The 27,832-nt window shown below is 35.7% G+C and overlaps 1 protein-coding gene across 9 annotated transcripts in view; it reads right to left on the reverse strand.

Moving 5' to 3' along the window:
* Window positions 1-27,832, reverse strand: part of PAN3 (poly(A) specific ribonuclease subunit PAN3) — an 81,515-nt gene that overhangs the window by 22,818 nt on the left and 30,865 nt on the right. For 8 of the 9 annotated variants that reach the window (XR_013940701.1, XM_080560912.1, XM_080560913.1 and 5 more), the window contains 8 exons: window positions 21,119-21,280; window positions 12,901-13,051; window positions 6,246-6,493; window positions 5,596-5,700; window positions 4,913-4,970; window positions 3,633-3,794; window positions 3,250-3,366; window positions 3,062-3,163 (listed from right to left, as the gene is read on the reverse strand). Coding sequence is in view for 8 of the 9 variants with exons in the window: in XM_080560912.1 (XP_080417038.1) it covers window positions 3,062-3,163; window positions 3,250-3,366; window positions 3,633-3,794; window positions 4,913-4,970; window positions 5,596-5,700; window positions 6,246-6,493; window positions 12,901-13,051; window positions 21,119-21,280 (1,105 nt within the window). In the remaining variant the exon portion in view is untranslated. The remainder of the gene's footprint in view (window positions 1-3,061; window positions 3,164-3,249; window positions 3,367-3,632; window positions 3,795-4,912; window positions 4,971-5,595; window positions 5,701-6,245; window positions 6,494-12,900; window positions 13,052-21,118; window positions 21,281-27,832) is intronic. The other variant, XM_080560910.1, reaches the window with a different exon arrangement.

The raw sequence follows: 27,832 nt of genomic DNA on the forward strand, positions 1-27,832 counted from the left end.
TTTTAATGAAACACGACTTTCTCCTGGCTGAAAAGAAATTGATGCCTTATTTTCCGTTTCAAAGACTATCCCTACCTAAAGAAGAAATTTGCACTGCGTCAAATAGGTAGCCCACTAGCCTGCTTCAATGACATACGCTAAAATCAAAACAGTAGCTCACAATAAATAACAGATCATGAACACAGAATATTTCGCTATCTTCCAGTGTTTTGCAGCTCTGAGACTTCCTGATGGTCTTTGCAGTTAACAATTCTCAAATTATTTCTCTTCTGTGAGTAAGAATACTTTACCCTTGAACCCATTCAAATGTCCACAATAGCTAGTGACAAATTTATACGACTTAATTATTTTTACCCAGGTTTTGAATTTGCTGCCTGGCTAGCTTCGTTTCATTTGCCAGTCCCTAGTTTTTGTATTGAAAGAAACAGAAAACAGCTGCTGCTTATTTTATTTTCCCCGATGATTTTCAGACACCTACCATATTCCAGTTATTTTCAACCCCATCTTCCTCTCCCATCTTCAAGAGCAGGAAAAGTACTATTCCATTTTGCTGTTCTTTGTACTGATGCTATTCCATGTCTTTGATTACCCCTGTCACCTTTGAACTTTTTTTATTCCTTCATTTCAGTCAAAGTGGCTAAAGTTGACCACAACTACAGGTATTAAATCTGTGATACAACCACATCTTAATTACAGCATCTTCTATTTCATCATTTACTCTTTTCTTAATCAACAATTCCATATCCATATTCAAGAGGACAGTATTACCTTGATCCATTTAACTATAACCCTACATCTATTTTTCAGTTGTAACAGCCACGACAGGGGTCATCAATTTATACTTAAAATTAGGATTATTTTCCCTCAGTCTCTTCACTTTACATTTATTACACTGAACATCATCCCCTAGATTTTTGCCAAGAGTTCCAGTCCTAAAATCCTTCTGCAATCTATCACAATTGGCCTTTGTTTTTAAACAATCCAAATAACTAGGTGTTATCAGCAAATGCTGACAGAGCATTATTTACCTTCAATATGGATAAGTGAATGTGCTAAGAAATACAACTCCCAACACATTCTTGTGAGACTCCATCAGTGACCTCCCTTCACTGTGAAAGTCAACTGTTCACTCTGTTTCTTACCTTCCAACCAGTTATCAGCCTAACTGAGGACTTCTCTTGTATCATCACCACTTAGTTTTGGGGTGGGGTTTTTTTGTTGTTGGTGGTGGTGGGTTTTTTTTGTTTGTTTTTAAAGAGAATGATGGATGTCATTGAAAATCCAGGATGATATCTACTGGATCTTCCTTCAAAGATCTTCAATATATTAATGAGGCATGACTGCCTTTTATAGCAGCAAAACTTATTCTCTTCCAGTGTGAGAAATGAATGTGTGCAAAATAATTTTATTATACATTTATTAATTTATCTAGAGCAGACATCAATCTTCTCTATGTAATACTCTAGAGAGGTGTAAAAACATAACAAGGACTGATCTGATTTACATGGAAATTGAAAACCACAGGTGGGAGACACTCAGAAGTCTAGTCCTGCACATAACCATGATTAACCTAGCAGTAGGCGTTCCATGTTTATCCTACCAAACGAGTTTCACATCAAGTTCACTGAATTTGTAATTACATTGTTTGACTTGCCACAAGATATGACAAGTTGATCTAGTGTTTCTTCTGTCCTGAGACATTACCACCAAAACCAATGGTGGAACCTAAGTTCCAATTTTATTTATATTAGTTCAGTGCAAAGCCAGTGTGGACTATTCAATGTACAAGGGACCTAACAAGCCTTTGAGTGTATATTCACAAGCTAATAATCCATTATACTCTGATCTACCAGATAGCCAAATGAAGTTTCCCAACCTTTGAAAGAGATTGAATTCACAAGTAAAGGCTCTAATTTCAACAGCCACAATAAAGTAGAAACCTTAGTTTTGGTTCTCTTTAACAACTCGCCACCTAAAGACAATTTAGGCAACATCTACACTAATAAACAAGGCCAGGTCACAGGCTTCATTAGTGTCCCCTCTTCATCCATATGCTAGATCTGATTTCAAGGTTGGTCCAGGTAAGAGGACATTGGGCCGTGCAAGCTCCAAGGGTACTCTCCAACCCTAAATTATTCTGTGATACTTTTCAACTGTTAGCGTGCTTTGTTCTCAGCATGGTATTGGCCTTTAACAGTTTTGGCCTGCTGCATTCCTGACAACACCTGAATTCACTCTGTGGGACTGTATGGGTCAAGAACTGGTTCTAATAGCATGATTGACAGTGTACTATTTTGGAGGGGAAGAGTTTAGCCACATGGATATGAACTCCACTGGGCCACATAATATGTGGTGACAGGTTTTGCTCATTAATGTAGATGTAGCCTGAACGACTCCTTTGAAGTCAGAGCACACATCCAAAAGAAAAAAAACATCAGACCTACGATATGGAGCTTTTGTCAGAAAATAATATATTAGAGACTTTTTCAGTCCATTTCTTGTCTTCAACTAGTACTTCATATTTCAAAACATTAAACAAAGCGCTGCCTAAAACTAGTCCTCAGAATGCTTTACAAAAAAAGATTTTATAATTGGAGAACACCTCAACAAACATCACACTGACAAAGCATACATCTCTTACAAAACATCTCCAGTGTCGGGTGTCATTCTGTGACAGACCAGCAATTAGGACCCAGAGCTCTTGTTTCCCAATCCCCTGTGCAAACCTGTTACCCTGCAGACAAAGAATTGTAAATTCCTTTCCAAGCTGACTTTAATTTTGCAAATGAATCGAAGTCAAATGTGACCAAGAGAAAAAGCTGTTCATTTACCTTAACTGAATAGTTTAACTCAAGGAAAAAGTTATTTTAAAAAATAGATATTCAAAAATTTCATTCAGAAATAGAAAATGAAGAAAATTCTGATCCCAACCAGATTATATAATATGGCAAAACTGATCAGCTAAAAAATTAAGATGAACAACTACTTTTGATCAGTTATTTACTAATCAAGTAGTGGGAATAGTTTACAGAAGTATTGTATGATAATGTGTTTTCCTTACCCCATTTTCTTTTTGTGAAATAGGCATCAGCACTAGGGTCATTGAAGTGTCTGCTCATCATAGTCTCTCCTCCAGCATGAAAATCATATGCAAACACAAGAGCTTAAAAATAGAAACATGTGACAATTACTAACTCAAGCATATCTAGAAGAAAGTCTAAACACATCAGTCGGGGAAAAAAAACTTACAATGTTCTCCAAATGCTTTAGTGGTAAACACTTCACGCAAGGTTACTATATTTGAGTGCTGAATTTTTTTCCACATGTCAACCAATACCATGCATTTTGTGTTAACAAGACGAAAACCTAGAAAAGATCAAAAACAGTTTAAAATGTAATGTTTGGGGGAAGGGGATTTTTTTCTGAACTGTCTTCTGAAATTACTGAAAAGCAATTAAACATTAAAATAAGACTTGCATGCCTAGCAGTGCTAGTCCTATGGGATCTTCTTGCTCTCTTAGGCCCCACAGAATAATTCTATCAAAGCTGTTCTGAGCTTCACATGTAGCTCAAAATATTTAAACAAAAATAGCACTGGCATTTAAAAAAAAAGTCAACTTAATTTTTCTCACCATGTATCCTCCGAAGGCAATATGGCAGATCATCTTTACTATTTACAGCTTTATAGCATGACGTAATGTACCCAAAGTTGCTTGTTTTCTGTATCCGATTCGGTGGTGGCAGTGGTTCTAAAGGAAAGAGGCTGTGGTAGCTGTCCACTTCCGCTGGAACTGCTAAATAAGCATACATACAGAAACATATTGGGTATCAGTTATCTTTGAAAAAAAATATTAAGAGTAGAGATTAAATCGATTATGTCACTAACACAGAAATTCTTTGCATCTCTTATGTGAATGTAAAGTTAAAATCCACTATTTCTGCTTTAATATCAATGTATGTTTCTGGAAGGGACTCCACACTGATAACTGTCCTCATAAAATAGTTACACCAAGTAAAAATCAACAATAGATGCAGAGTTTCATCTGCAGTTTTCTCACTTGCCTTAAAAATTCACCCTTCTGAATGACGTGTTGTGTTTTTTTCCCTACAAAGATTCATGGATAAGCACCAATTTCCATATAGACTTCATATCATTGTAAGAACCCTATCCACACAAAAAAAACAAACCTGAATCTTGCATTGTAACATACTGGTTTCAGAAACAGTGAGGCACTCAAGAGTTACAAATCAGATTAAGAGATTGCAAGAAGAGATACACTTGTACCTTAGCTGCGTTAGAAAACTAAACTGCATTTTAGACTGTATCATGATCATATTAAACACGCAGTTGAAAAGAAAGGGTACTGCAAGCAAAACAGTTTGTTTAAATATAAATTGAACAGAATCAATTGTAAGTTCTCAAAAAAAATTACAATGAATACTGTTCCTCTTGCCTGCCAACAAGTAGTACAAAGCCTCTTTGATAAGCCAGCCAATTTGTTTTAAAACAACCAAGTTTGCTAGTATAGCATTTGAAAACGCATAGTAGGCATTTCTTTAGAGGATGCATGTACAAAGTAATACAATACTGCTTTACAAAAAATCTCTATTGCCTTGATGTTTATTTCTGTTTCACTAATTTTAAGCAGTCCCCATCATTTCAGAGTTTCAAACCAGAAGAAAGTTACAGAAGAAAAAATGAATAGAAGAAACAAATTTCCTATTTCTGAAATACTTTGTATCTTGTTATCTACAGCTCAAACTTCATGAAAGATTAAGAACAGGTGTGTTGAGTTTGTGGTTTTCTTTTGTTATTGTTTTGTTTCAAGACACTGTTAGTATTGTTGAATACACACAGTTGCAGAATGAAGTGATTACGTTTTAATTTAATAAGAAATTAATAAGTTCTTACCAGGAATATCAGCCTGATCAATCTGGGCCATAGTTATTAAGTGTCTGTTGATCAGTTCCTGAAGAATAAATTATGTCAAGTTTTGAACTTTATAATGCATTTCACCATCTTTGATAAATGAACAGTACACTGTCTTTGAAGTACCATCTACTTGTACTAGAATAGCACATTGATGTAAATGTCCCAGGGTGGGGAAAAATACTAGCTTGAAAAAGTTAATGACAATATGAAGTCTTTTTTTTAACCTCCTCCCTTCAAGAAATTAACTATAGAGTTAGCATTGACAGAGGCATCTACTACAGTAAAGCTGAAATAAAGTACAGTAATAGCCAACCCTCAGAGAAGGGCTCATTAACTAACACCTTTCATTTCAGTGAAAGGCTTTAAAACTGGATAGGATCACAGCTTAAGAGAACGCTACATAGATCATTCATGCATACTAATACATAATATGCAACAAGTAAGAATATTTATATAGGAAATCATGGCATGCAGGTTAGATTGCAGTCACATGTGCTGAAACCTACCCTAATCCTCTATCCTCCACAGAGCTAGATTTTTAAAATTCTTCATTGGGAAAAGTGACTACACCAATTTTTAGTGGTTATTTCTCTTCCGCTACTGATGATTTTCTACTTTTCTCCAGGATACATGACTTTCCTTTAAATTCTCTATCATCTTACCTGTCTGAGCTCATCCGCCATGAAGAAGGAAGGTGCATTTGCTTTTGGCTGCATATAAGCAACATGAGGTGCAGCTGGATGGTAAATGTGATAATTTGGAAATACCTAAAAGCAAAAAAAAATTAAGCAGTTTAAAATCCTTAAGCATAGGGAAAATAGAGTTTTGTCATCTTATTAGTTTAAACTACTGAACCATAACATCTTCAGGCACAGCGCATGTTACAAATACACTGCCAGATGCATTAGTTTCTTCCTGTGATGTTCACTACTGATGATTTCAATGATGCGTGTGCAAGCACATAACATTTTTCTAAATGCTTTTTCCCCTCCATTATATACATAAGATTCCTTTAATCTATCAGACATGAAAGCAATTTGAAATAATTGATATTTTCTATGTACATATCCACTGAGATGCATTAAATGCTTTCTCTACTTTATAAAAACAAGACTCTATACAAGGTAAATGAAAAATACACAATAAAGTTCACTGGTCTTTAAATTTCAGTGATCTCTGCGAACAATGTCAACATTTAAAAGGCCAAATCTTTAGAGAATAAGGGTTCCACAGTGTTGCAAGTAACCTCTATAGTATTAATCATTTCAGTCTTTGGAAGCTCCATGTACTTTTGCATTAAAAGCAAACATACCATTCCTGTGAGAGGTGCTGGAGTTGTATCAGTATAGAAGTATGTCGTTCCACCCACTGTTTCCTTCTGGATCACCTGGCCAGTAGATGGAGGCTGGGAGACAGCATTAGCAACAGAAGCAGAGGCACTAGTAGGCACCATATAGTTTGCTGGGTTAGGAGTATGACTTCTTCGTCGAGGAGCAGGAGATGTATGAGGAGTTATTTTGGGGGAATGAAGAGGAGAAGATCCTGCTGACAGTGACATTCCTTAGAGAAACACAAGGAGATATTCTTGATCAAATCTCTGTCATTGCTACAAACTTCACTACATTCAGTTCAGAATTAAATATTACTCTGAGCAGGTGAGAGGTTTAAGGATTGGTACATCTTTATGAAGAATTAAGTGTAAAACCAAGAGCAAGTATGTAAGCTTGTAAGAGCAAGACCGGAACAACTACATTTTCCTGAAAAAAATTTACATTCAGAGAGAAAAGGGTTAAGGACTTGGGACGTACACACGAAGAACTGGAAAAACAGTAGAAAGGGAGGAGATGAACCAAATTAATGCTTTGTCTGGAAGAAGAGAGTTTATTAAACTGCACAGAGAAAATATTAACAACTGCCTGATAAATGAATGTTTACATAACAGTTACAGGAACATTCATGAAGTTTGCCAAGCTCTAATTCACTTAATCTTACACGTGTTCATTTTACTAGAAGTAACTCCACAACTATGAATGCCTATTAATAGAGTTAGTACAGCACACAAATAAGCAATAAGCAATACACTACTTCTAATAATTTCAGGGGAGAAATCACCTATTTTCCTGTCATTATCAAATAAAAAAATACCCTCCAGAAGATCTATTTGTTATGTAAGGATAGATAACTTCTCAGAATATGAGATCTGCTGGGTATTCATATAATTTGTTTAAAGTGATTTTACTGATCGCTGTTTACACTAGGCTTAACAGAATACTGGCAATTAAACTTTAGAAGCCTAGCTTCTAAACATAGTGCATTAATAAGGTGAAAAACAAGGGCAACTTGTACCACACGCATGCAGCTGAGAATTATCCTCTAATTAAAAAGTCAGTAATTTCTCAGATATTTGCTTAAATTACTTCTAGTTATTAGCTCTGCTTTGTCTTTTTAAAGCTGATATACAACTTAAGTTGATATAGAACTTGAAAAGTTGACAAATATGCACCATCAGTAACGTGTATGAGTTCTCATATTCGTGTCCCACCTCTACAACAGATCTCTCCTCCCCAACTTTTTTTATTATTATTTTTAAACACAAACTATAAAGGCAAATAACAATTTTGGTATTAATAATTCAATCAGTACTTGGGAAAAATAATCTGAAGCCACGTTATTTCTCATTGTATTAGCAGAATATTTGTGACCTTTAACTCCAATCATTTCACTAGTATCTCAAAAACTAGTAATCCAGAACAATTACTTCTCTGATTAAGCATTTCTGATGAAATAAGATTTTTCATGTAAATCATATGAAAATCTGAGATCTTTCTCCTTAGATGGGTCTCCTTAGTAATTTATTCTTTTAAGAAAGTACAAAATAGCAGCTCTGAAAGATACAATTTCAAACATTTTTCACTGTAAGAGTTTAAAAATTTATTCCTGCCAAATAATAGTTACAAATCTAAATCTTGAATGCCTTTGAGTATTAATGCGGGAGTGAAATAAAAGAAAGATGATCAGTTACACAAGTCCTTTTCAATGCCCTTCTAACTTCATTCATGTCTGATTTTGAAAGGACCTTGAGAGTTCAATGAAAATAGTCTGTCAGGCAAAACATATGGGCTTCTTATTTGCCAATATACATAATCAGTTCAAGATATGAAAGAAATTTGACTGGAGTTTATTTTCATACTACTAGAACACTATATTATGCATTACAAGAAATTTGCTGCTAGCACTGTGGTGGGTTCTGGCAGACAGAGGCAACAAATACGCAGGGTGATAGATTCTTTTGAGATCTGCATTAAATCCTGCAGAGTCTGGACTTTTAATTATTAATACTTAAAGTCATACGTAAAAGAAAAAAATAAGCTCTATGTCAGTTCCATTATTTAACTATGTAAGTAAAAAATAACTTAGATGCACAAACTCAAGCAGATCTCATCAACTTCATTAGGATTTTACCCAGTTAAAATCTTACTAATATTAATATTTAACCACAATAAAATAGGATGAGATGGCAGAACTCAAGCCAAACAGCTGCAATAGGCAGCAAATGGAAATTACTTCAAGAAAAAATGAAGGAAAGTGGCTGCTATATAAAGGTGAACATGGTATTCCTACTGACTCACATGAAGGAAAAAGACAGCAATGAGCCTATGATGGGGTAACAGTGTAGTGAACGTGGAGCACAGCTCACAGAATTAGACCAACTGTTTTCAACACTGCAATTTTATGTAAACATTTATTCACATGAGGGCATAAGAAAAAAAGTGGGGATTGAATCTAGCTACAATTACATTTCTATTTACAATTGTATTTTATGTAACTGCACCAGTGTAGGTGCAATTACATAAAATACAATTGTAAGGTGCTTCAAATTGTCTTTCTCGAGAGCTCTCTTTTCTAGTAGATGACACAGTTCCTTGTATTGGTGAATTCTAACGAAGAAGTCAAATACTACCTTGAAAGGTAAGTTGCAAGAGAAAGCTTTTTTTGCTTCATGGTTATTCACACCAAAAAAAGCGTCATCATACCAACATGTAAATGGTTGCAGGCTTTCAAGCTTTTTTGCAATATTCACTGCAACAGTGCAGGTTACCTACACGTACCTGGAGCCCTTGCTGCTATACTCATTTTACACAGAGGAAGATCGTATTATATTATCCCTCCCTACTGTTACATTTTCTCTTCTTGCATTGTTGTTTTTTTGTTTGTTTTTTGAAGTTTCATTGAGACTGACAAAAGAGAAGCACTAGACTTTGAAATTCACTTGAGACACTGCCCAAAGATTTCACAAGGTGTACATGTTTAATAAATGTATTGCATGCTACAAAGCCTTAAGTTAAATGCCAAGTTATATTTTGAATTTGATAATTCTACAGATTAGCAGCATGAAAGAAAAGACATCAAGCTTGAATTCTCATTAAGGACTCAGTGTCTAAAGTTTTTAGAGTCACTGAAAGTTTACCATGAAGCAGGATTTCATTCAGCTCATTTGTATGGAGATCAGCTAGCCTACAACTAGCATTTCAAAAGAGAGTAATCCAACATATATATATATATTTCAAACCTTTAAAACCTTTTAAATATGTATGTTTTTAAACCTTTGTCTACAAATTTACTCAACTACAACCATATCCCTATACAACTAAGGATGTTAATCCCTATACAACTTAGGATGTTAAAACAGTCAGAGGTCAGAAATCAAATGTCTAATACTATCATGATTATGTTCTGTACTTTAGAGATACTCTACACTACTAGGTACACTGAGAAATGACAAATTGAGCTTAATAATAGTTCAAGGATATTTCAAGGATCTCTTGAAAGCAGTATGTTTAAATTCAGTAAAAATTCTTTTCTAATAGATCATTAGCATTGTAGCTGTGTATTTTCAAGATAATTAAATCTGCTTAATTCCATAAAAAATTATAGTCATAAATTCCTCCTCAATTTATTAAAGATAAAGATAATTTTACAGTCTCTCTGCCTTCCTTATATTATTTTGCTAGGACTGTGGAACCTTCTCAGCAGCACGGCTGTGCTGTACTTGGTATGAGAGGTCACAGCAGGCTCTGTGCCTCCTGGCTCCTAAGCCTGCAGATTCAGATTGCTAGAATCAAGACTAGAATCAAGATCTAGGCACATGCACGGTATTAACATCTGGCAGGTGTACACAGCTGCTATCAGGATCTATGCATTCTGTACGGGCTCAGATTCTGTCTTCAACTAAATACAGAAGCTCTAGAATCAGCAATTTGCTGTAATTTACACCAATGACAAAGCCATCACCCTTTAGCTATAAGCTAGCTTAAAGAAAACCAAACCAAACACTTTCTCTTTTGGGGGCTATACATCTAATCTCTTTCAAGGTTAACTTGGCAGCGATGTCTTATTACTTTGATGACATCCATTAATTTCCTTGATATGCTTTGTTGCCATGCTTTAATGGTGCTATTATTATGGAACTACTACAGAGAACTGGGTAGGATAAGTCTTCAACAGACTATTTGAAGACTAAATTTCCCACGCAAATGCTAAACAGAAAGTACTTACTAGCATGGGAACAGAAGGAGAGGGAATAAGGCAGTATCCAGGGGAGCTTAAGAAAAGACCACTTGGAAAGGATGAAGGAGATCTGCTCAAAACTCTGACACTAGTTTTCTCCAACTGTTTAAATGGTATTTTATCTCACTGTTTTAATATTTTATTTAAAGCTATGGAGATGAAGATTGACTCTGTGTAGAGATTATGCTAGAAAGCACTTATCTAAGTAGATACGTGGAAAAAGTAGCTTTTTTCCATGCTGTATCCTAATGGAAGTGTCAGGTATGGATATGAGTTACCCACCATGACAGGTTAGGTTTCAGTTGTCTGTTCTACTTTCTGCAGTATTGTTGACAAGACGGATGCAAAAAATATTTTCCAGGGACACTCAATTTTGTGACCAGTTACTTATGAAATACTAGATGTCAAAAAATGTTTTTGATTTACACCTGCCTTTAAGGAGATCTCAGAAATTGGATATGTAAGAGAACTTAATATTTTCCATCCTCATGAGGGAAATCAAAGGATTGTTCTCTACTTTGCAATGGTTGAATTGAAGTATGGATCTTTTAAAGAATTATTCCTCCTACGTTTCCTTATTTAATATGAAATATTAATTTCCAGTATTCTGTAAACTAATGTAAGTAATCTTAATCTTATGCTAATGTTTAAATCATCAACATTTTCCTGAAAGCTGTTCTGCTGGAGAATAAGTCTCCTTCCAGTTAAATGGTGTATACCTTTATTTAAAGGAAAACTCTTGTAAACTCTCTACATTGATAAGCAAAAGCAAATTCAAATGAAACCAATAACAGACCTCCAACCACCATTTTAATGACAATTTCTGAACACATTTAATTCTTTATTCTGACATCCAGTATAACCCAGATGGCAAAGTTTCCCCACACAAATACTGATTTTGTACTTAAGAGTCTAGTCCTCTACAAAGAGCAGCTGCTAAGTCACCTTGAGGTAGCAGAAGGTTTTTGCGGTTGTATACTACTGGCAGCTAAGCCACTTAAAAACAAGTATCTGTGGGTATTATTTACACTGCATACTTCGGTTCAGAAAACTCCACACTCAGTGTACAGAAAGAAGCTTCTAGAGCAATTCAAAGCACCCAACTCAGCTTTGAGCTGATATTCTCTATAACTACACAAGAAAGAGCAAGAAAACAAGCTAGTCTTGCCTGAAGTTAGCGCTTATGAAGACTCCCCCATCCCTCTTCTCCTAAACAAACAATATTTGAATCTAGATAGGTTTCAGCAATGGCATCTGTATTTTTCAGACCTCTAGTTGTTGTAAGAACTTCTTTCATCAACATTGTTACTTATCCTTTCAAGTATTACTTACAGATAGTAAAGAAATTGGACTTTGAAGGATCCCTCTGAGATCCCACTGGATACTTTCCAAAAGTGGATCATTTTACTGTATTCTATTTAATCCTTTATATACTTTTCAATCCAGGTGACAAGGCTGAGAGGCATATAAACACAACAGTTTTCCAATAAGACTGTACAGCACAATATAGGATAAATCAGACACAGTACCGCATTATGTTCATTTGGTCAGCAGAAGCACCAATCACTTTCCTAGCCTGTTCTGATCGTTACACCATCTCACTAGCTAAGTGCTGGCTCCTTTCATATTGGCACTGATTTTTATTGCTGCTATCAGGAAAGCCTGAAGTTCTGTCGAACAGACAGTAATTGCCAGTACTGCTTTTAAAAAACACTAAACATTTACATTATTTGCCCTTTTGTCTTTTGGCAGCTACCTAATGCTGCTTGTTCCTGAGATAGATTGCCACAGGTTTAAGTACATACAGAAATATGCTAAAGAATCTGGGATGGGTAACATCCAGATCTGCTCATCTTTTTATCTTGAAACTACTCCATTTTTCTACAAAGCAAATATTAGAATTAACTGTTTAAAGATCAGAAGTTCAGAAGATGTATGAACAGCTTGAACTTAAAGTTTAAAAAAATCTTCTCAGTCTGAATTCTCTGACTGCATAGAACACATTTAGATAAGAGCTTTAAACATGGGAAATAACCTCATGTTGATCTTAGAAGTGAAACTACATGATATGACAAATACACTAACAGTTAATGGCTACTTTTAGGATAAGCTTATGTTCTCCTTTTTGTTACTGATCAAAAATTTAAGCCCTCATATATGCTATATGCTGTGGCTGAACAGATTTCACAGCCTGCAGTGGGACTTCCATTATACTAAGAAATAAACTCCAAGTTACATCTCTTTTATATGTTTGAAGATTTCCTCAAAATTAAGAGCTAAAGTAGGAGGTGACTAGACTTATACACAGTAAACCTTACTATAAGCTGTACAGGGGTATGTTTGGCATAATTATAAATTCAAAGAATCAACTGTACCACAAATCATTACTCTCAACTTACCTGGTGCTAGCCCAGCAGTAGCAGGACTTCCCATGGAGGGGTGAGAGAACAAGGCTTGAGAGAAGGCAGACATACTTGACTGGGATACATTACTCAGCCTGGAGGTTGATCCTCCTTTAGGAATAAACTCACTTGCAGTAGGGTTTGGTGTCTGTTTAAAAACAAATGTAAATTAAATGTTTATTTTAAATGTGAAGAGATGGACAATGCCTATTTGGTAGAAAATATATCCTAGGCAAGCCTACCAAGAGCAAGGGATATTTAAGTTACGTACAGCTTGCTGACAAGAACAGCAGATACAGGAAGCTGATCTGCATGAACAATTTTAAATATTTTTCTGCCTTAAATGTGACGTAGTGCTAGCGAGCTTTCAATATGAAGGGCTGAGGTATGAGTTCATATAAAAACTTTGCAAAAGGCTTTCCATAAGCATTATATTATAGAAGTTGGAGAACAGACTTGACAATGAGAAAGCCTTGCCACTGCTGCACAGACTGTTCTTATGTGACTTTACAGAATTCATCGCAAACTAAGGAGCAGTTTCAAATTAAAGCAATAACAATTATGTTCCTTTTCTATCAAATTAACTTGTTTTAATGATATATTCCATTTTATCCTTTAATAATGACTTTAAGTTTGGTATAACAGAAAGAAATAGCATTAAAGTGACTGTCAAACATTTAATATTTACTGATCATAAAACGTATAACCAACTTTCAATTTCTCTTAAAATCTGTGCTTTTTGGGGGGGGTGGAGGGTGGGGGGAAGAAGGGGGATAGTTTCAGAAGACATTAGAGGAAGAAAAGAAATTAAGACAAAAACAAAACCAATTATTATATGAGCATACTGAAGTGTTTGAAGATTATTACGTATTAATTGTCAAAAGTCTGGTTTATGAAGTCTAAAAAAAAAGAATAAAATGAGAAGATAGTAACAATTTGCAATAAATAAAAGGATACTGCGAATATAATCCATAATGGCTTTCCAAAACAAATTATATTGGATCACTTTGGTTTTAGGCAGGTTTAAAACAACTAAATATTTCAATGGTTAGTTAACTTACATTTTCACCAATGTGAACAAAGTGACAGAGAAGTTAGTGTCAGGTTAGAAAAGAAGTGTAATTATGAAACGCTAAATTAGTGCAGAAGAGTATTTGGAAAGTATTCTTTTTTGTGCTTTTTTTTAAAACACCTTTATTTGGACAGGTCAGCCAAATATAGTATTGATTTCAAAGCACTGGAAAAGAAAGAGGATTCTGAAAGCTGTAAACTTAAAAGAGGATGCTCAGGTTTAAAAGCAAGTAGTAAGAATATTCCACCTTCAATCACACAACCACTAACCACCTTATTATGTCACACATTTGTCATTCCATATGTGCATGTGTCTGAATATTAAAGAACAGCCATAATCAATTATGCAGACTAGTGAATTAACACACTTAGGACTTACATAGGTAAAAAGCTCATAGGAATCTTAAATTCTTCAATCCCACTTAGTTAAGGAAAGCTTGCTAAGGTATATGCTAATGCAGCAAAACAAACGGTAAATTGCATTATACAGACTAAATTAGTAACTGATGTCTAAACTCAAACGATAATATTCTGGACTTATCTGAATGTTAGGTACAGGAATAACTAAAAGAATGATGTTCCTCTAGATAAAACTTGGCATGCAACAAGTTAACCAATTCTGCACTGAACTGGAGTTGACAGAAGTGGTAGAGAGCCAAGTAGAATTTGTCCAGGTAGTGACAGCTGAAAATTCATCAGACAAAACAACTGGGACAGCAAGGGACAGAATTTGTAGCACCTTACTAAAAAGGCATTTCAAACGACTTTGAAACTCAAGATTGTTTATTTATTTACTTGCTGTTAAGACTAGCCCTGGCACATCCACAGATCTACCACATCTAAAAATCTTGTCAACTAGGCAACAAAGACAGGAGATGGCAAAAAATTCAGAATATGTAAATGGAGAGAAGACACATTCTAGAAGATATCCTCAGCCTTGAAAAGAGCAACTTAGAGAGTTCCTAAAGTCCCATCCACACCATTCTGGTTAAACTTTTATTACTTTCACCAATTTATTCAATTGGTGCCTCCAGAATAGGATGACTTTGTTTTAAATGCATTCAACAAGTGCTCATAGACACTTGCAGTTTTGGTCTCTAAAACAGTTACTTATATATTCATCATCATTTTACAATGAAACTACGTGAGAACTCTACTTTAACTGGTAGATGGTTTAGTTTATCCAAGTGGAAGGGAAACCTAGTAATCTGCTAGAGCAGGCCAGATTATGCTGTAGAATTAAACAGAGTGGCCCAAAAGCCTGATGGAAATTCAGTTTTCATTCAACGTTTAGGTGTCACAATTTAGGGTAAGAATCAAAGCCTAATAACGCTGCGATGCTCCTATACAACTACTTATATAAAATGCTCTCACTGAAAACAGGTTTGAATTGTGAAGCTAGAACCTTCAGTATAAAGGCCTGTTTTACTTCTGAGGTTACAAGCATGAAGTTGTAACCCAAGACTTTCCTCATTGCTCAAAAAATTACAATTGGAACCAAACTTAAATAAAAGAACTTTCCACATTCAAGCTGTTTTCTAGGTGCAGAAAAGATATCTGAGCTTCAGAGTCACCATCCAAACCAAACTTATCAAGCTAATACAACAAAATTTTAAGAATTTGTGATGAAAAATAGTTAATATTTTGTCAGAAGATTTGAAGCTTAAGCCCCAGGCCATGTTCAAATACATGTTATATGTATTTGAAGCTGCATTTCTTACATTTCCAAAAGCATACAAGTTTTCACCTGAACTAAACCACTTTTTCTGCACTTTGTTTCCAACAAACACAGCTATAGATTCAAACACATTTATAGATTCCTCATATCTGGAATAAGTGCCCAGTTATGACAGATTCAACTTAGTTAGTCATTATTTCCCGATCTTAAAGTAGCTTCTTCACACTAGACTGGGCTTAAAACCTAAAGTCTGAGTAAACCAGGATTAGTTAAAAAAATAAGTAAATAAATAAAAAGGAGAAAACGACTATTGATGACTTAAATACTGAGAGTAATTAAAAGAAAGCAAATGGAAGAAAAATTCAGAGATCATGTAATGAATTAAGTAATACGGTGACATTAAAAACAAAAGGGAATGCACTTCCTGAAAACCAAACAAAAAAGCAGCTAGCACTGTCTGCACTATGCAACAGACCATATCTTCCAGTTTCAAGTGTCCTATAGAGAGGCACATACAAATTGATTTCAAAACTAACTCCAATTAATACATTTCTATAAAAGAGATAAAAGAGAAACATTTACAGCTCTGTTAGCTATGTTCAATTTTTCTGAAAACTACCAATATAAAGTAACTACCAACTCATATGTCCACTAAAGTTGCCAGCATTCATTTTTTCTTTCATCCTGGCCAGTTTAAATCTCATCCTGATTCTCTAATAAGTTTATAAAAATATTGTCAAACTAAAGCAGGAACTTATCTTCCATAGGCATTATCTGAATTAATACCTGCATCACACATTCTTACCAGAATGATTCTGAGAAAATTTTACCAAAAATGTACTACTTTCAAATTTTTTATGTCTGTGCTCTTCTGAAAAGATAAGAGCCTCCTTTTAGTCAGTTTTCTGAAGAAACTTCCAAAGAGATCACAAAATAGAGGCCATCCAACTCCGTATAAAAAAGTTCTATACTTCAGTATGCAAGAGAGCACAAAATGTTATAAAACACTTACAAAAAGTCCAAATTAAGTCTGAATTTAGTCATGATGCAATTAGTAAAGATGGAACCACAAGAGGAGTAAGGTGGGAAAGACTATAAAATAATTAATTTGCATCACCATCCAGCACAGAGTTTAATCTGTCTGGTGGCTAATACGTTTTAAACTCTTAAGACGACTGAAACATGGTGGTGGGGGAAAGAAAGAGACTTTCTGTCAGTACTACAGAACAAAAATTCAAGATTCCTTATAGGAAATTGGAAGTAAAAATAAAGATGGCACTGAAAGCTGAGGGTAGAGGATCAGGTATCTCAGCTGCGTGCCATTGCTGACAGAACTGCACAGCAGCATGCACCTTCACTGTATGTTGCAGTTGTATACATGAAGTTTTCTGTAGTCTAGAAGATGACAATTCCCATTTCATCAACTAATTTCAATGCAGTTTTTCTATACATAGGTCAGTGATAAACTCCTAAGTCTCTAGTACATGAATTCACAAATTAATCTGCAAATTGCCTTGAAGTACAGAGGTACCCTGTAACGGGGGAGGAAACCGAGACAAAGACTATGCAGCCTTTTAAAGGTCATGCAGGGAGCACACAGAAGTACTGGAAACTGCCCTTCTCTCTCATTTCCAGTTGAATGCCTCACAACAGAGCTGTACAGCAGTGGCAGAGCCGCAGCCTCCATTTCTGTGGCTGTAACACTACTCAGTTATTTCCAGTTACACACCACCAAAGGCCAACTACCTAAAGCAAAAAGTAGGCAAACTTCATTTTTATTTCAGAAGAACGCGCTAATGTACTTACCATACTAAAAACTGGAAACAAGCCTTTTTGTCCTCTTTTTATGTTGTCCTTCACCTCCAAATTCATGCTGATCTGTTCTGACATCCCGAATTGCATAGTCCTGTAATGGTTACAGAAAGCCACCACTAAACTGTACCCAAGCTACCAGCAGGGCAGTTCTCTGCCAGTCTACTATTTGGCATAGCTTTCAGAATGTCTTATTAATTCAAAAACATGCAAGAGCTTTTGTTTTTTTTTTGTTTTTCAAATGGATAGATATGCCATAGAAGGAGCTTCACTTTACATAGAGAGCATCGTGGCAATCCCTCCGTCTCCAGAAGGATTCCTTGATGACTGTGACATCAGAGAAGGACACATTCTGGGATGTCAGAGCAGCCCATCAGACACTGGAGGTTACCAAGGACTCCAACACAAATCTCTTTCCCTCCCACTACTGAATTTGTGCAACATGCTTCCTTATTGTAGTTGCTGTCACAAGTCATTACATTACCCACACAATAAGCTCTAGAAGTTCAGGCCAGGCTGGATGGGGCTTTGAGCAACCTGGTCTAGTGGGAGGTGTCCCTGCCCATGGCAGGGGGTTGGAACTGGGTGGGCTTTAAGGTCCCTTCCAACCCAAACCATTCTGTGTTTCTACAACAAATTTCATTTCACCAGCATTACTAGCTATATTCCGACATTGCTCTTTCAGAAAAATTAGAGATGGTTTCATTTAAACACACTAAAATGTCTTAGCTTAAGTGCAGACAAAAGTTATTTGCTTCACTTTTTGTTAGCAAAATACTTCAAAGTATTGTTAAAACTATAAAGTTTAAGTCCGTGTTTCTGATGGCAAATATTTGAAGAAAAGTCATTTCTAAGATTTTATTTTTTAATTCAAGAAGCCAAAAAAAATTGCTGTTCATTGTGCCTATAAACTGATCCATATAACAAAAAAGTCATATCCATTCCTACTACCCTATATATACTTTGATATTATAATACGTATCCCATGGCATGGTAGTAACACAGAACATTTCCTAACACAGGAAAGGACATAACACTGAAGAATAAACTTGGCTTTGTGCTTCTGCTTTTTATGGCACAACCTAGAATGCTGTGCGTCCACTGTGTGGACTCCAGTTTTAAGGACTGGGTCATGCTTATGTGACTAAAATAAATAGGTTTGGATTATAAATCCATAGCCATGCAAACAACTATAACATTTTACAATGCATCTTGCAAACTACCTTGTTGTGTAGAACAGCCATTTTTCTGACAAAAATCTTTACACCTTTCAGAACAGCAGTTAACACTGCACCATGAAATAGGGTCTTCCCACACCTTAAATCACACATTTGGAAGAGTGGACGTTCAAATAGGCACAAGAGCTTCAACATTTGCACAGCACTAGAAGCTTTCAGCAATTCTGAGACGTATGTCTGCTTCTCATCTTCAAACAAATGGAAAAAAGATGCCCTCAAACAGATGTGCCTTCATCACAATTTAACCTGTCTACTTATCATTGCTTAGCACTTGTCATCAGCCTGGATTTACTTTGTATTACCTACATTCACACCTGCAAAAAACAGCCTGTCTTTCAAAATACTGGAGACCTATGCTATCTGTGGATTCATGTCCAAAAGGAGAAAAAGAGTCAATCTGAAATCTCAATATGAAACTTTTTTAAAATGTAGTTTCATGTAGCAAGCTTCTCTAATAACCACAGCCATCTTTTGTGCTTTTACAATTAACATTTCCAATTTTTAAAGTTCTTGAGCTTTGTTTTAGCAGTGACTTCAAAACTGTTCACATGAATACAAAGAGTTGCAAGGATCTGAGTAATGTCAAGACAAAATTCAGTCTCTTATCTATGCAGAGCTTTATATATCCTCATTCTCATGAGGATACAGCCTGTTTTCATACCCTTCTCCATTCACTCTTGTCAAACTCCACTATTACTGTGCTATCCCTTCCCTGTCTTCTCTAACTATTTCCTATGGCTGGAACTTCCTTCTCTTCTTATTTCTACCAGATATGCATATACATTTTCAAGTCTCACACCTCCATGGTAAACTACATAATTGCACTTTATAATACAAAATCCTATATTGTACATAGATTAACTCATTTATGTAGTAGGGACTGGCACAATAAGGGAACTTGGAATTGCACCAATGCCACTAACCAAAGAAAGCTTAGGGACCTTGAGCTTTGTAGGACGCAGATACCAAAGACAACTGTTCCTGGCCAGAAGCTCCCAATCTCTGACTACTGGTTCTCCAGCCTCCAGAAAAAAAAACACTAAGTAGTTCCACTTTATTGTTATGCAGAATAGGTTGATGACAAACCTTGACATTACACAGAACAACAAGAGAAAACAATGGAGAAAAAAAGGGGGCTTTTCCTGCTCCTTAAAAGCCCACTTGAAATTTGAAGACTGATTTTTCTCTTTTCAGAGCAACTGCCTACTAATTAGGGTTTGCACTCCCCATTAGATAAACGTGGTTAATTCAATCTGTCAATCTTCTCTCACTTGAGAACAGCTGTGCTTCGCTGGCTCCAATCACTCTTCTGCAACCTTGCCTGGTCCGTCTACTGATGTTTCCTTAAGGCTTCGTCTTTTTCTGCTAGTGGCTTCTCTGCTTCCCCATCAGCAGAAGAACCAAGACTTACGCCCAAGCAACTATGCAATATATTATCACTTTGCATGCAACGTGCTGCCCATGACTCCTAATTTCAGCAATGCAAAGATGCCCAAACATTAAGTAAAGCAAAACTAGTACTGGTATTGCAGGGCTCTAATATCCGCTTCATGTTTGCCCTTCTGTCATGTTGAAAGTGCAGCAACACTGAAGAAATTTAAGTGGCCACAGACTCTAGCTATAAGCAAGTCTATTGTTGATTTACCCATTTCTATCACTTAAACACAAAAAAGAAAATCCTCCCAAAGACTGAAGTCTTTGAAGAACTTAAGTTCTTCCTCTGAAGAATCAAAAGCACCACTTAAGTGCAAAATAGTACTAGCAGCAGCATTGTAGTTATGACAACTACAATAATTTTCATCAAAACCCTTTCTAAACCCTGACATCGAGCAGATTCTTCCCAGACAAGAATCACCCTCTATTATCATGCTAAGGAGAGCCTGCTACTTCAGAATCAGATATGCTCAAATCCAGCTCTTGAAGAGACAAAGTCAGGAATAAAGAAAGTAACATGAAAGTTTTCAGCACAAGTTGAGAAATGTAAGCTATCCCAACATGAAACTTAAGAACTTATACTTTTTCTTCATAGTGGTTACATTCCACACTGCAGGAATTTTTTTTTTTTTTTTTTGCATTTTGTCAATAATTTTAACAAAGGTTACTAATTTTCCACAGTAAAAACTTTGCTCACATGAAGATTAAAATATGAGATCGTGTTTTCTTACTTTTAAAACACACTTAATGATTGTTTTTGCTTCTCCTCCATAGAATATAACAATCAGAGTACATGACACAGGGGTGGGTAAAGAGAATAAAATATCTGAGTCATTCTCCTTGGGGGGCCACTATGACTGTTTTGCAAGATATTTTATCCTATCTCAAAGCATATTTGGAGTAACCCCTTCTAACATTCTGCAGAGTTTAAAATCAAGCATCCAAAAATACTGAAAAAGTGACTAGTAAAAAATAATTTTACCTGTAAATTGTTTTCTGTGACTCTGTTCCACCAAACCATATTGATGGGTTCTCCTGTTTTACACCTGTCAGCCAGACAGCCGATAGGGTTCTTTGATTTTCTTGCTTTTGATCCCACCGGAACTATCCTCTCATCCAGCATCCCCAGTCGATACTTCCTGGGCTACGAAAAAGAAGGAGAGAAACCAGGCCACTCCTAACAACCCTCATCTAAAGCTACACTACAATAGGCGTTACACTGATTTCATTTCTGGATTGGTGGAATAGGAAACAATTTGCAAGTAAAATTTATCTGAGACTGTTTCCTTTCAATCATTATTATTTAGTCGTAACAATGTTTTTCAAAAAAACTTCAGGGACTGCTAATTATTTGTAAGCAAAATTTTCCATCACAAGTCAGCCACTGAAATACAAGTACGTATTTTCAGGAATTGAGTAAAAATTAGTTTTAAAAAATCCATATTTCTCTGACAGATACCTTCAACCACATCATAATACTGAACTCTAATACTTCCCTTAATATTTTTACTGAAGAAACCAACATTGACTTTTATACACTTCTTTTTAAGTTCAGATTTCCCAAGACTCATCTCTTGAAGATTTTAAGTCTTTTTATTTATTTTTTTAATAACAGGTAAAACTGAGTAGCCAATTATAGAACAACTCAACAACAAAAACATTTCTGCTCAAGTTAATGTTCAAAAGAGTAACTTCACATACTGTCTTAAGTGAAGGCAAACAAATTACCATGACAAGTGCATAGGAAACCAACTTAAACTTGAGAAAATAAAACATGCTTTAAGTAGTAAACATGCAGGAGATGTTTAAGCCTCGACAGGAGTTAAATTTCTATTACATTGGTAATGATCTCTACAAATAAAACTGTTTGAAAAGCATGATATGAACATTAAATTAAAAAAGACACTGAAAAAAACGTTAAGGACTTTCACGCAGGTGAGGTTCAGAAGTTCTCCAAATTGCTCTATGCTTTCAAACCAACGTGTACTTTCCCAGATAGTAAATATAACCACAAGAAATATTTCAGCATGCAAGTTCATTTAGACCAAGATCTTTTTTATACCAATTACAGCAAAACCTAGGGGCTTGGGTTTTTTTTGTTTGTTTGTTTTTTTGTTTTTTGTTTTATTTTTGTTTTTTTGTTTTGATGTGCAAGCGTAATTGTCACCATCTGGACACAGACCACTTTTTATTAATCAAAGTTTAACTTACCTGTATTCAGTTATCTGCTTCTTCTGGTAAGAAATCTTAGCAAGATGTACCTTGGTATGCATTTTAAAAACTGTTCCTCAATAAACAAGGTGACAATATAATTGGAGATTTCCCACCCATACACAAATGGTAAAATAGATGTCGAAACTATAATAAACTGGCTGCAAAGTCATAACCTAAACAAATTCCCTGATCTAGTTCCCTGAAGTCTTTTAGTCTGAAAGTTTTGGAAAAAAATAACATTGAAACAAGTCACTAGTAGCTCATTTGCCTGTACAAGAACAAGAAACCCAACGCTGAATATGAACTACAAAGGCAAGAAACTGCATAAAGATCAAGTTAACTGACTTTCATAACAATCAACAATGCTGAATTTTAGTTACAATTAGAAATTTGGTAAACTATGATGGATAGGTACATAGTCCTCCTGTAACTCCAATGCAAACTGATCACAGTAGAGCTAAATACAGGTTGTTTATGGGAAGAACCACTCTACTGTTGGACGACTTCCCATCTTAAACTACTACTATCATAAACAGCAAAGCTGTAAGGTCTGAGAAACCAGATATATAAATTACGGTGAAGTTAAGGGCAAGGTTTGAATATAGTATGCTATTTTCTTAGCTTGGCTGTTGGAAATAATAGCATCATGAAAATATCTACTGCAGTTCACTTGACATCTTCCTCAACTCTCTCTCAATGCTCTTCCAAGCGCAGGGCACCGTCTGCCTCAGGCTATGGGACTACAATCCAGCGTTCAGTCATGTTTCGATTCATAAAGGGGTTTTGAATACTTCATAATAAAAGGTGATATACAAATATTTGAAAAAGGAGAGCCAAAACAAAAGAGGAGAGGAGCTTTTGTGGAGGGAGATTATTTCCTTTTCAATGGGATTCAGGTTCCAGGCAACAGAACAGAACTATTTTAGGCTTTGAGGGACCATGTTAGGGGGCTGGCAGAAACAGTGGTTAATTCTATGCCATAAATCAACTTTGAGCAAATATAAGCTCTTACACCAGTAATTCACAGTCTTAAAAAAAAAAAAAAGTCAAACTAAAAAGCCAAAGGGTGAATGGGCAAGACAAAATTAAAATTTTACTTTTATTACCTATCACAAAACATCACCAGATTACAAGGCCAGCATTCCATTGTTAAAACAATACAACATTAACATTTGGGGGGAAAAAAAAGTCTATTTGCATTTAAACCATTCTAAATTACACTGATTTTCAATGAGCAAAATTGCATCTGAATCAGAAATCCAATCAGAGTTTACATGAGACTAGAAAACAAAGTATCTGCCAAGAGCAGAGGTTCTATAGAAAGGAAAGAACAAAATAGACCGAGCAGTTTGAAAAAGACTATCAAGTTTCCTACACTCCTGCCTCCTACATAGAGCAGCAAATAAAGCAGAGACAGAAGACTGCACCTTGGAAAAAGAGCAAGAACTCAGCATCTACTGATCGTTTCTGAACTGAGGTGTCTGCCTAAGAAAAGGAGACATGATCATCTAGACAAACCCAATTTCTTGGCATGGGTCAACTCTTTTGGACGGTTACAAAAGCAATTGCGTGTTTGCCTTCCGTAACATTTTTCTATAAGGTACAAAAACCCTGCTCAGCCATATATATGAAGGGATACTTCAGCACACTGATTTTTTATTTTTTTTTTAGGGAAGTGGCTAAAGCATTTAAGTACTTCATAATTCCTAAGGAAGTATTTCTCAAACGAGGTTGCAACTCCCAAGATGGTTACATGTTCCAAATGAGTTAAGGTCAAAAATACCCATTTTAAAATTAAAAATAAGGTTAGATTTCATATTAATTATTATAGTTTAAGAGGGGAAAAAAAAACAAAGCCAAATTACTACAAGGCATTACTGGAACAGTTGAGTTCCTCCAGGGCAAAGAAGTAAGAAGCAATAGTAATTACTGGTTGCAAATGTTTACATGAAGCAGGGAACAGCTAACTACGTTTAATTGCTAGCAACAGCTTGGCTCCCCAGGGTGAGAAGGGTAAGCATTTTCAACCATAGCTAGTAATTATGACCCTTGCCCTGTGAAACCAAGCTTCTGCCAGCAATTAATGGTAGGAAGCTATTGGTTGGCATGATTAGAGGGAAGGTGTTACATTAGGAAAGATCAACCCCCAAAGTCTCAGAAACATTACGCTTAAACAAGAAATCCACTCTAAAAACAATAAGGACCTGAGTAGCATCTTCACATCAGAATACTACTACAGATGAGTAACTTAATTAGCCCACGCTAGAAAATTTTCCTCAAGTCAGCTTAATTACTTGCCTCCCATTCATTCAAAAGGAAGCTTGGGAACATGTTTAGCAAGTCTATTTTCTTCCTACTATCTGCTGTAACAAGGTTATGCCTCGCCCCTAGTTTCTCCTGTTTCATGGACAAGAAAATGCAACTAACATACATTAGGCAATGCCCCACTTCATCTTTCCAGTTCAGGGGCTGGACACACCGATGTTATAAGGCTATCCTAGAGGGAAAAATAAAAACTAAAAAAAAAGGTTCATGAAGATTCAAACCATAAAGACTCCTCCTGTCTAATAACCTCTATGTAATATTTAAGTCTGGATAAGGCAGAAAACCAAAACAGACTATTCCAAAGTTTTGTTCCACTGAAGATCTGTAGTTGGATCAGCCATGCCCCAAACTGTATTTCTGCTCCTTAAAATGTACTTACCCTCTGATGGGCTTTGAGTTTTTAGATTTTCAATACAGTTTCTATACCAAAACATGCACAACAAAATTTAGCATACAAACACATGAGCAGGCCATAGTGTTTTAAAAATATTGTGAATAATCTGAGCTCTAATAATAATCTAAGGCTGTCTACATGCATATACTGAAGCAAATACTTCATGGTTCTCTATCACAGGCTAACTTAAGTAGCATTACCTTAAATTACCATAGCAAAAAAGATACCGTAGTAGCATTAACTAGGATTCACCTCTTGTACAGTGAATTGACTGTATCATGTACAAACATATACTAGTATTATATCGTCAGACAGGAAAAACTGGGTATACCATATTTTATTTTCCTTGCACTGCTACAAAATTAAGAAATGTGCTTTTAGTTTCAAATGTTGACTTGCCTTGTAGGATTTCAGTTTCTCTTTTTTTTTTTTAAGCAGAAGTTAGTATCAAGTAGACCATTAGAAAAAGATTAAATGCTCAGCTACTGTGCTACTCTACTGAGCCAACATTTTTATTTTCTTTCTTAAAAACTAAAAGCTGACTATGAGCCAAGAACTCCCCTGGCAGAGCTTGCAAATGACTCCTGTTAAATCAGAACTCTCCTCCTTCCTTCCTTCTTTCAAACAGCTATCATCAGAGGTGGTTTCACCCAACAGCCATAGCAGATCAGCTGGAATAAGACAGTGAAACAACCAGCTATCTATATGAACTTCAGCATGGCTGTGGGGGAAAGAACAAGTCAGAGCCAGAATCCATATACAGGCACAATCAGCTGAGTAGCATTAATTGCAAGTACAGCTGCATGAATGGATTCACAAAGTATTACACCTTAACACTAGATGGGGTCACTAGGAATACCCTAACAGATTTGCAAGCTGGTAATATGAAAAAAGGCAGCTGTCTTGTCATTACTTTTTAAGCCTTGCAGCTAACATTGCTACAAACCCCTTACGTGGTTTAGGATTTGGCTAACCAAAGTACTCTCTTCACTTCCTATTTCATTGCAACCTCTCTTTGGTACACAGGCAGCCAACACTTGTTTATCTCAGCTTCCGAATGTTGGAACCTTCGGAACCTGTTTGACTTTGAAAATCCACAGAAAGAGGAATAGTAGCCTAACCTTTGGTCTAAAAGTTTAAAAAAAAAGTGTTTGTTGTTTGTTTAAGAAAAAAGAGAAAGTATACCAACATTTACAATGTTTATATATTTACAATTTTACTGTTTATAATGTTATACATTGAAATTCCATGTACCTTTTTTTTTTCTTTTTTATTGTTCATAAAACCTTGGTTTTCCTCTGGATATAAAATTTCACTAGTTGAAAAGGGTCATACAGAGACAGCAACAAAAATATTCTTCTGCTCAAAGAAAGCTAAAGTATCCCATGTGGCATGGAAATAGCTTTAACCCCATAACATATTTAATCATTACAACAAAAATCTTGGTTCAACCAAATCTGAGTGAAAGCTCCAACAGATCAGGCATTACATCTTATAGCTAAATAAAACTTTTCAGGTGTGAATACAAAAAAGTATTTCAGGAGCATGGAAGTTGAAGACGTGAAAATCCTGAAACACTCAGATGGAGCTAAGTTGACATATCGAAGTCTTGACTCAAATTTTGCAGCCAAGCTAGGTCAGGTAAGGTATGAATCACAAAGAGCTGAAACCTACCACAGTCACTGGCAGAGTTCTTTGCTAAAAAATCACTATAACCTGCTGAATTGAAACAAGCCGGCAGAAAAGCAGGCTTTTTCCATCACTATAGCAGACAGCTCTATGTAGTGAAGACTTACCAGAGGACCACCACCCCAAGATACAGTTAAGAACCAAAAGTATAGGGAAAAGGACTAAAGATTTTTATGCAACTTTTACTCTATTTATTTAGCATGATTTCTCAAAAATGGTGTACTTTTCTAGCTGTTTTAAGTATTTGTATAGAATTTTCAACAACTGTGCACACAAGTTTAAGAAATCCTTCAATTAATATACTGCTAATCAATCTTACTTGAATAGTGCATGCACCTTACTATAGAAAGAGTCAAAAAAGCTTGTAAATATAAGCAACAATATCTCACACATTCAAGCTATCTGACAAAGGTCTAGGTGGCTAACTAAAACAATACACTTAAAAATGGGGAGTGATGGTAGCTTTCAAAGTTTTAGATATCTGTAGGTCACACAATATATCTGAACTGCTTAGACACAAAACCAGCAGAGGTCTTTTTTAATGCAGTTCTACGGTAAGTGCTACGCTGTGAAGCCATCTTATTCTGCTCTTTTCCTTCAAATACACAATAGGGGAGACATCAAAAACATAGTGACTCATCAATATAAAAGTGTTCAGCATTCCTAAAAGAAGGTGCTTAAATAATGTGATTTCTTACAGAACAATCACTAATCCATACATAAAACTCAATCAGAATAAAAAATTCACTCATGTTACACACATACCATCCTATGTAGTGTTTACTAAGAGAGCAACAGTACACAAACAATGAACAATTCCAGTAAGTAACAGTTCCAAAGAAAACTGTAAACCAGGTCAGATATCATATCCTTAAAACACATTTTAGACAGAGGTAGACTTCATACTACCTGCAAATATTTACTAGTTCTCTTTAGAAGCGTAATCTGTTTTTCTATTTTCCTTCAAAAACTTTTGGCATCACTTACCAACTGTGACGTTTTATTATTGCAATAGAGATGTATAACCCCAGGAGGAAGGTTTCAGGTTTTGAAAGTTAAGTTTAGCCCCCCCCC

The sequence above is a fragment of the Anser brachyrhynchus genome, assembly GCF_964034855.1.
Source record: "Anser brachyrhynchus genome assembly, chromosome: 1".
Lineage (NCBI taxonomy): Eukaryota > Metazoa > Chordata > Aves > Anseriformes > Anatidae > Anser > Anser brachyrhynchus.